This window comes from Acromyrmex echinatior, chromosome 18, assembly GCF_024713525.1.
Source record: "Acromyrmex echinatior isolate Ae372 chromosome 18, ASM2471352v2, whole genome shotgun sequence".
NCBI classification, from domain to species: domain Eukaryota; kingdom Metazoa; phylum Arthropoda; class Insecta; order Hymenoptera; family Formicidae; genus Acromyrmex; species Acromyrmex echinatior.
Genome location: NC_141869.1, coordinates 8,229,067 through 8,240,514, shown reverse-complemented (window position 1 = coordinate 8,240,514; position 11,448 = coordinate 8,229,067). Strand labels below are relative to the sequence as shown.

The 11,448-nt window shown below is 29.5% G+C and overlaps 1 protein-coding gene across 1 annotated transcript; it reads left to right on the top strand.

Moving 5' to 3' along the window:
* The first annotated feature begins 385 nt into the window (after positions 1–385).
* Positions 386–9,975, top strand: ATPsynbeta (ATP synthase, beta subunit). The gene is made up of 7 exons (XM_087415446.1): positions 386–588; positions 2,472–2,687; positions 3,460–3,723; positions 3,858–4,201; positions 5,132–5,357; positions 7,477–7,706; positions 9,782–9,975. Exons 1-7 carry the CDS (start codon positions 480–482, stop codon positions 9,953–9,955), a joined length of 1,563 nt encoding a protein of 520 aa, XP_087271572.1. The 5' UTR covers positions 386–479; the 3' UTR covers positions 9,956–9,975.
* Positions 9,976–11,448: the final 1,473 nt, after the last annotated feature.

The window sequence follows — 11,448 nt, the reverse complement described above, 5'->3', positions numbered from 1 at the left end:
CACTTTGCCGCTAAGCTAAGAAGATTAAATAGAGAACAAAAAGTAGGGAAAGGACTAAAAATGGCGAATGTGAATACCTATATTATCACAAACTTCTATTATACGTTAGACTGTTAACAACTTTTTCTATTGTCAGAAAAAGTAGATTTATTTTCAGACTTCGAGCTTGGTCTCCTTCTTATTACTTCTCCGTGCTTATAAATGTAGGATTCTACCTGTACTAAGTACACGATGCCTGTGTTCCAAAATTTCACATACGTAAATTATTATATAAATTTTCAATACTGGCAGTAAATTTTGGAACTCAGCCGATGTAAACTGGGCAATAGGTTTTAGGGAAGTTTGAGAGAATCCCAGATTTCTCTAGAGTGATAAAGGCATTTGGCAACATTGCTGCTCGCAGTGATCACATCAGTGATCACGATCAGACCACACTGATCAGCACAGTAGTATTCGATTCTTTTCTTAATCAATCGAACATGATTTTAAACGCTGTAACGAAAGCAGTCCCTACCTCCTTGAGAGTTATTAAACCTTCCCTTTTGCAAAATGAAATCGCTAAAGTGTCAGGTGTCCTCGCTATCAACAGTGAGTACATATTTTTCAATTTACTAATGGATAATCGGTGATTGGCATGACATACTTTGTTGAAGTATTTGTCTGGATTTATTTTTATGATAATATTCTATGAGAAATCGAATAATTCGAAATTATCAACAATTATCCCGTTCATAACAACCGATACTGAATTTCTTATGGACCATTTGAAGAAAATTATTTGTTGGTTATATAATCGGTAGTCAATTGGTGAATTCCATTTAACAATATGGCGACCTTAACTTGTTCTTTTATCCCGTTTATAAAATTCTGCGAACAGGTAAATATTCAGTGCGATTATAAATGATGTATTTCTCAGTGTCTTGATCGGGAAGAAATATTTCGTTACATAGAATATTTGTTTTTATAATTTGTTTGACAATGATTTTAAAGCAATTGTCGATTGTTGTTCTTTTCGATATTTTTTTCTATTTAATTATATTTTGAAGAGCATATTTCAAAATATATGTAAAAATTATGTTGTAAAGGTTTCAAAACATTAATTTTGATGGTTATATATGTTTTTATGTTACATAACATATTCCTCGAGTTTGCAATGTTCGCAAAGTTTTTGGAGTACATTGAAATCGACTTCTTTTAGAACAAATAAAAATATTTAATGTATTTATTGTATTATTATAATGTATATATATATATTCATGGAAACATATATATCTATAGATGGAGTTAATTCATTGTGATTGTCAAAAAATGTTTTTATCTGAAAGTTAATCTAGAATATTTTGTAGAATATTAAAATCTGGATATCAATCATGTAACATTTTCTCTAAGGTGAAAACGTGATAAGTGAAAATTTATATATATGTATATATATATATATATATACACACACACACACACATACATACATATATATATATATATATATATATATATATACATAAATTTTCATTATTTTACTCTAAGAAAAAAATAGATCTGTTCGCGTTACTTGCACTTTTGGTTCAACATCTTCGTTTTCTCTCTTTTCAAGGCAAAATATGTATCTATCTCATTTTAAGTGCAAAAATATTTGGGGATTTCATGCAATGCGAACGGACCTAATTACATGATTGACCCCCTGATTTTTTCCTAGCAATAATTTGACCATTACTTATCCCAAAGAAAAGTATTTAATCAATTGTATTTTATTTGTGTTTGATTTTGTCGGAGGCATTTGTTTGCTCTTTCATCTCGAAAATCGTTTGGTACTCGCACCTTTCTGCTACATGTTATCTCATCTGCGTTTGATATTAACATTTCGAGAATTACTCCTCGTTCCGGATTCAAAGACTAAACCTCGTAAAGCTAATGCAAGTTTTAGCGTCTAAATTATCTATTAAAATATCTTAATTTCAGCGATGCATGTAATATATACATGATATGACTGATTAATTAATCATATAGATGCATATTATACTAGCTCAGTACACCATTCTTTAAGTGTTTTGCCGAAATTAAGATAATTTAATATAAAGTTATTAGTTCCTACGTGTACCAAGTGCTTGATATAAGCTAGGACACAAGTGGAAAAAGCTACATTTGATCTAATTCTATCTGAAACGAATTGAAACTGTATACAGCATACACGTTCTGTTCCAACTGAATCGTACACAATACTATAATATATACTTTATGCTTTCCTGTATACGTTTGTGTCAAGATGTATTAAATATTGAAAAGCACTTGTCTAAAATACATTATGTAATTATTAATTATTATCACTGACTCTTAACATATCTCACAAAAAATTAACAAAAATTGGTAGATTTTTTCTTTCCTTTTGAAAGTGTGTACACAATTTCTTTTTAGATATATATAATTATATACAAACTTTTTGTGGTTTAAATGTAAAATTGAATTATTTTAAATAGGAAGAGATTATGCTGTCAAAGCTGCAGCTGTTGCTGGCAAAGGTAGTGCACAAGGAAAGGTAGTTGCTGTCATTGGTGCTGTTGTTGATGTACAATTCGACGATGCTCTCCCACCTATACTTAATGCTTTGGAGGTACAGAACCGTACACCTCGACTGGTACTCGAAGTCGCCCAACATCTTGGAGAAAATACAGTGCGCACCATTGCTATGGATGGTAATATTTTATATATATTATAAACACAATATGTAAAAAATTTATATAAATTTAATTATAGATTTAAAATAGCACTAATAAGTAACACTACCCAATTATCACTCATCAATCTAGATGAAACTACACATTTGTTTAACATTGTAAAATATTCAACCCGTGTTTTTCTATTTTTTCCTAAAATGAATTTTAAGGATTGAAACCTTATCTTGATCTTGAGAGGTCAAGGTTGTGTGAAGATCAAGTTGATTTTTTCAATGCTAACTTCAAAAAATAGCAAAAAGATAAAAATGAGGATTTAATGAAGCGGCATGGCTCCAATAAATATATAAAGGACATCATTACATAGGTTTTTATTAATTCTACAACTTTTGTCGGGACAACATATTTCGTTGCCATCTATATACTTGGAGTAATTCTCATGGCGAGGTAACATATTTTTGGGGATGCTTTCAATGTTAAACAAGTGTGCATAGTTTCATCCAGATTGGCGAATGATAGTTGGATAGTGTTACTTGCAAAATTCGCTTCAACCAAAAATATTTCTCATATTTAATTAAATTTAGTCTTATCGATCCTATTTTTGAACATATATTTAAAAATAAACTAATAATAAAAAGGCTATGAAGACTACCAAACTGGATATTTTTGCTAATAACTTTTATGTAAACAGATTAAAATTGATGACATATAAGTTTGTTTAATTATAGATTTCTTATGCATAAATATAAGTTGACATTTTGTCGATTCAATAATAAATCATTCTTACTGTTAGGTACGGAGGGTTTGGTACGTGGTCAAAACGTATTAGACTCTGGATTTCCTATTCGTATTCCTGTGGGAGCCGAAACCTTAGGCCGTATCATCAATGTAATTGGTGAACCCATTGATGAACGTGGACCTATTGCCACAGATAAGGTGGCCCCTATTCATGCAGATGCTCCTGAATTTGTACACATGTCCGTTGAACAAGAGATTCTAGTCACTGGCATCAAAGTCGTGGACTTGCTGGCTCCCTATGCTAAGGGTGGAAAGATTGGTATGACATAATTTGCGGTAGTATTAGAGCTTTGAAAACGTAAAACTCAATCGGTTTTGTTTAGTAATATTATTGGAATTATTAATTATCCTTCTTAATATGTCCATATTATGAATTACTTTAATATATAACAGGCCTATTTGGTGGTGCTGGAGTCGGAAAAACTGTACTTATCATGGAACTAATCAACAATGTGGCCAAGGCTCACGGTGGTTATTCAGTGTTTGCTGGTGTGGGTGAAAGAACGCGCGAGGGTAACGATCTCTATCATGAGATGATCGAATCTGGTGTAATTTCTCTCAAGGACAAGACCTCTAAAGTAGCACTAGTTTATGGGCAAATGAATGAACCACCTGGCGCCCGTGCCCGCGTAGCTCTCACTGGTCTCACTGTCGCTGAGTACTTCCGTGATCAGGAAGGTCAGGATGTACTACTATTCATTGATAACATCTTCAGGTTTACTCAGGCTGGTTCCGAGGTAAATAGAAATAATATATTTAATAAATGTTAAGTCTCAAGTGGATCTAAATAGTATATTGCTTATCTTAGAAATGGGGAAACATCAGGATCATGGAAAAAAATTGATTTTGAAATTCTAAGATTTAGATCTAAAAAAGTGATTATATAGAATTTTTTCAATAAATATACATTTTTTCAGGATATATAATAATACTGATATTAAAAGTATTAAAAAAACAATATGACACTTTTCATGTTTTATTAGAGCTGCGTTCTATTTTACGCTCATAACGCTCGTTACCATTAGTTGTTCTTGCTTTTTTACACAATAAGGATGAAATGATTCAACAAAAGCGTCTAGTAATACGCCTGCGTATTCTATTCCTACTACACCTTTAATATATGTATAGAAATTATAAAAAAGTAATGCTATAGTGAACACAGAAATTATATCTCTTATTGCGTTATATAATTGTGACGTCAAATTGTACATTTGCCATATATGTAATATTATATTGCTAGCGCAGTCTTTTTTTGAGAGTGAGAGATGTGCGAAGACAATAAGATAGAGAATAATCGGACTTCTCACTTCCATACAGATAAGATTGGTTAGGAATATGCGCATGCGTATTGAAAGTTTTAAGTACTATCTAAGCGAGAGGTAGATATCGTTCACATATATGTAGTACTACTATATTGCTAACGCAGCTCGAAACCTGGCACTACGGTGCAGATGATGTCTACCTCTTACTTAGAGGAAAGACGTGAGCGTACACGAATGAATTCATCGTAATGTATGTAATACTGTTTAATTGGGTATCATTATTTGATTCATTGAAATTCTACATTTTTCTATGAAATATTTTTTTCAAATATCTTGTTTTTGAGATGCTTCATCGGTCGGGAATTTTTTGTCACTTTATATAATGTATATGATATATGTTTTTAGGTATCTGCTTTATTGGGTCGTATTCCATCTGCTGTGGGCTATCAACCTACATTGGCTACTGATATGGGTACTATGCAAGAACGTATCACCACAACAAAAAAGGGGTCTATCACCTCTGTTCAAGCCATTTATGTACCTGCTGATGACTTAACAGATCCTGCTCCCGCTACCACTTTTGCTCACTTGGACGCTACAACCGTATTGTCACGTGCCATTGCTGAATTAGGTATGTATCTCTTGGTAAATTATATTACTCGCATTACATTGGATTAATATACATATAAAGTATCTAAATACAGTAACATGATGAAATTAACTTTGATAATGAAATAATACATGTATATTCTGTACAACCTTAAAAACATCATTATTGGATATTTAACCGTATAAACAAAATTTTCAACCATAATCCAGAGCAATTAGAATTTTTCTGCGGAAAAATTAGCAGTTAGCTAAATTTTTGCATGGACCTTTATTCCGTCATTCTAAATGTCTCGTTCCTATCGATGTGACCTCTATTTAAAATTTTTTGTAAGAGGGTAGAAAAAAGTAGAAAAGTAGAAAAAACTAATTTTTCTGCTACGGCTTTGAAGTTTGAAGCCATTTTCACAATTTTAGAAAGACTTTAATATTAAGTAAGAAATCGACCGATGAGATTAAACACACATGAGTGAAAAATGCTATATTCAATCAAAGCAGTTCTTCATATCTAATCATTTTTCTTATGAATAATTTTTCTTCTTTATACAATCTCCCATATAAGAGATTCAGATTTCGAATATCCCTGGGGTAATATTTATCTGAAGATAAATTTAAGGAAACCTTAAATATAAGGACTATGAATACGGGCATATGCTCTGTCTAGTAATATATGATCTAAGAGCCCATTATGGTTGGATTTTTAATGCTTAAATAATTCAATGTGAATTTATATATACTTTATATATATATATATATATATATATACATTCCACGAAGTAAGAGGAGAGGAGAACTCTATGAAGAAAAATGGGATTGGTTTTGGCACCGAATTGGAAGGAAAAGAATAACTTGTTAATTTAGACGCCATTTGTAATATCAACTTTATCTCACTTTATTCGCCAGTTTTATTGGTGTCTCCCAGCCCTGTATTTTATATCTTTATATGTTACAACAATCTTTGAAATTGCAAAGATGTCATGTTGGATTCGTGAATGTAAAGGAAGAAAAAAAAAGATGCTTTGGAAAAGACAAATAGCCTGTTTAAATCTCTTGCACAATATTTTTTATAATTGTAAAGATACGATAAAGTCGTCTAAAACTGTATGTAGTGTTGTTATATTTTATTAAATGAAAATGATTTAAAAATATCTGAATAAAAAAAAACTTCCTCACAATTAGAAGCACAAATCGGAGAAACAAATATGTGCCTGTTGGAACAGCTGACATTTTACAAGTGGCATCTAAATTAATAAGTTATTCTTTTCAGCAGACTCCCTCTCAATTCGGTGCCCAAACCAGTCCACTTTTTTTGCTCGCACAATATCAAGTTGAATCTCTTTCTCTCTTACTTCATGATACATGCATACATATATACCGTATTTGTAATCATTTTAAGCTGCGCGCCGAAATTTTATCCGACTTAAAAACGCAGATAAACTACTGAAATATCATAATTAAATTTTGATTCAATAGACAGCTATTAAAGAAATTTATTAAAGAAATCATTAATCTGAGTATGAAGTACTCAGCTCATTTCAGACTCAGTTTACAACTCAGTCAACAATGGGAGTAATATAACATAAAATGCAATAAAAATTGACCAATCATAATCTATTATTCTCACATTTGACGGCATTATTGAATTGATCAATTTCTTACGATTTGCCACATCTTATGTTTTATTATTCCCATTGCATAGATGGCCTTTAGAGATAAAGAAACAGTGGACATTAACAAAGAACAAAATTAAATTTGTCTTCGGGACACTGCCATTGTCTTCTACACAACTAGTAGCAGCAGTAACGCAATTATTCAGATTCTAACCAATCATATTAAATTGACAAATAAAGTTTAAAACATGTAAAGTAACTGTAAAAATAACTGAAATTAGATACTAGTTATAAAAAGAAATATAACTAAGTTGCAGTTACAGTTGGAAAAGAAGGAACAAAGTTAAGTTAAAGTTATTGAAAAAAAAATAATCTAACTGTAACTTACAAGTTGTTAGTTGCAAGTAACTAATCACTTTCCAACCTTGTTTTTTAATATGTATTAATTTAGTGTAATGCAAGATTGAATTTGCTATCTGAAAATTATCTATTGTATCACAATCAATAATTCTTCAAGTACTTACTGGCATGTAGGTATTTATCCAGCTGTCGATCCTCTTGACTCTACATCCCGTATCATGGATCCTAATATTATTGGCGCAGAACATTATAATATCGCCCGTGATGTACAGAAGATCCTTCAAGATTATAAATCACTACAAGATATCATTGCAATTTTGGGTATGGACGAATTGTCAGAGGAAGACAAGCTGACAGTTGCACGTGCGCGTAAAATTCAAAGATTTTTGTCCCAACCATTCCAGGTGAGAGAAAACATACATTATAAGTGTGTTAAATGTTTCACTAGGTAGTTTTGGCTTCCTAGCCTTCATAATGTTTTCAATTGCGCTTTAACATTTGAAGTAAATAAATGTTAAACAAGTATGACATAATTTAAAAATGTAAAAATATGTAAAATTCAATTTTACAATTACTTAAAATTGCGGTAAAATGGTAATTTATTGGTAATTTTAATAAAATTTGTTTCTTATTAGGTGTTGGAATTAATTCGTAGCGTTTTACAAGTGATGGGAAGTACTTTCATTAATGTATTTTTTAATGCTCATGTGAAATAAATAACATTCTTTCATTAAAAACGCTACGAATTAATTCCAACACCTAATATAATTTTATGCACAAATAGACTGTATTTTCGTTCTTATGTATACAATTTAAAAATTAGATGATATATATTTTTTTCTTCTATTTCTGTCTTTTAATTAATTAATTATTTAATTTATTTAAAATTAAAAATTTAATAACTATAAAATAAAAATCATATGATAGATAAAATTATCTTTAATATCTTGTGATTTTTCAAATTACGTTATCTTTTTCAGTAGGGTATAATTTAATCGGAACAAAGCTCACAACATTATCAATTAATATAAATATAATTAATATATTTTTGTTTGATTATGTGGTTATATTGTTTTTGTTTTTACTCTAGTAAAAATATAACAGTCGCTAAAAAGTAAAATAACAAGTAAATAAAAGTATTATAATAAGTTTATATGGTGTGAAAAATATAATATAAGATTATGTATATATACATATACATATATATATATATATATTATATATATATATATATATATTCTTTTTTTATAATACAAATTTACAATACTAACTTATTTTTTATTAGTTTGAATTTGCACGCAAAATTTTATTATGCTACTAAGCTTATTTTGCGTTGTTTTTAATAATATAAGTTAGCATTCCTACCTTTTTTAGAATCCTTGATTTTAAACGTTAAAATTTACATATTTTAAATTGGTCATGGAAAATTTTTCATTTTCATCTGGAAAACTGGAAAGGTCAGGGAATTTAAAATTCATTTTCTGTGATAATCCTGAGATTCAAGTAAACAAGGTGTGTTCTTGCATATGTTTAATTGCTACAGCCAATTAGAGCTTGACTTTTTATTCCGCAGTTTTTCGGCAGATTTTGTTTTAATACGGCTGCTATGATAATGAAAATGGATTCCATTCATAATAAATAATCATTATTATTTAATATGCCAACTAATCATTACTAATTTAATATGACAACTTTTGACGACCATTGTAATATGACATCCTTTTTGTAATATGACAACTTTTTACACAATATACTACTATTACTTATCAGTTATTTATTTTTTAATTAGTAATAAAAAAAACTTAAACAATAAAAGTATAAAAATTGATTAAATTACATGAAAACATGTGGGAATACGTTAAAATTAATAGAGAGAATAAATCGATGTCATTTTGATAATTATTCGAATTAACAGACATCGCGCTGATGACACCTTGACCTTGACATATGTTATTTATTATGTTCAAAAAATTTTAGATGTCGAATTTTAGATGTTATTTTGTGATATTTGATCATAGTATTTTGATTTCTGATTTACTTAATACGGCTGCAATATTTCAAATCACAATCGGCTCATCTATTATGCATTGGATGATTCTAATGTAAACGTAAAGTTGCTGTAAAATGTATGTTTGTAAATGTACATTTGTCTAGCTGGGAATTTTTCAACGAAAAAAAAATTTTTTAATTAATTTAATTTTTTGTTAATAACTTTTTAACGAGCAACGGTTAAAATTTCTTAGAGATTACTCAGGATCAGAACCTTGACAACGTATGTCAAAGTTCAGATCATCGAAGAGATCTCCCCCAATCGGCATATTTTATATATGAGATTGAAATCTTGCACACATCTCATATTTCGCACACAGCCTAATATTTTGTTTAATAAGCAATTTAAATTTTTGTTTAGATTTTACCTAAATTCAGTACTTTATTTAATAATGTGATATGCGTTAAAAAGTCGATTATAATATTTTAGGTCGCCGAGGTGTTCACTGGTCATGCCGGAAAACTAGTACCATTACAAGAAACTATTAAAGGATTCCAGAAGATTTTGACTGGAGAATTGGATCACTTACCAGAAGTAGCATTTTACATGGTTGGTCCGATTGAGGAAGTAGTAGCAAAAGCGGAATCATTGGCCAAACAATAAATTAATTTAGTCATCTTAAATTGTTAACATTTTATTCGATCATCATTCATTCGCAAAAGCAATCTTCTATTACATGGTTGGAACGAATTGGGTAATGCGGTTTTAACTTGATCAAAATTGATTTTAGGTACCTATCCTTTTTCTCTCTCTCTCTTTCTCTGGTCAAAATGTAGTAAATTTTATTTTGCTGTTATTGATTGTGTCAAAATTTACTACCAGCGCTGAAAATACTACAATTTACGTTACGTGCATTAAATTTTCAATATAGACAGTCAATTTTGGAATATAGCCATTATAACATAATTTTTAACTAATCCAGCCCAGAATTAAAATAAAGATAAAAGAATAAAAATTAGATCAAACTAACTCAGAAAAACATTTTATTATTATAGATATTAAATAATAAGTTGAAACAAAACGAACATTATTATTATTGCATACATAAAAACAAAATGATACATATTTTTAAAAGGTCCATAGTTTTGACCAGAATCAACCAAATTCTGGCAGCAAAAGGATTAAGGCAGGTAATGAGGATCTGTAATCTTTTTAAAATTTCTATATTGCTCTATAATTCATATTCATTTTCCAAGAAAGTAATATAATTTTCATAAAAACGTCAAAATAAGGCTTTAACAGAATTTTAAGAGTACATTAGTACAGTGTTGTTATACACGAATGCACATACGTGAAAAAGTGACTCGCCTAACAATTGATTACTAACACTACACTATTATGGCTACATTCCGATATTCATTGCCAATATTGAAAATTTATAGTATATGTTATATACACTATAGACTTTAATACTAGCAGTGAATATCGGAACATAGTGTTCATCAGCGCTTTCAAAGAAGAGAAGAAAAAAAAATTAAAGCTGGAACTTTCGGATACATAAGGCATCTGATGAGTTTGCGATCAAAATAAAAATAAAAAGCTTTTAAAAACAAAAATATATTTCGATTAGAACCAATTTTGATCACTGGCTAAGTCAAAACAAAAAAGTAATCTTTTGCCAATCCTATCTTCTAATTAAATTTGTATTCTCGATTCATTTTTATCCCCTCATAGTTCCTTAAATGAAATGTAATTGAACAAGTATCAAAAGTGTTTGAGAACATAAAAGAGAAGCGAAAAAAATATAAAAATTGAACTCTTATTAAGAAATATTACTGCAATAAATTGTATTTATTAAAATTTTACTTTGAAAGGCTGCTTCATATTTTACTTTCTTTTTACAAAAGCGCTTATTAGAAATTATTAGAAAATCAGACATGAATATATTCAATCAAAATACACATTAACATATACTACTTTTAGACTTTCTCTGTAGATGTGATTGATATGAACGTCACTAATTAATATCATATAATCACGATGTATGTGTTAGATATATTAATAAAGTTTTTAAAAAACCATGTTCATTATGCAATATTATGCATGTACGAAATATATCTTTCAATAATTTTCAATTTAAGCAGTGAAAAAATAAT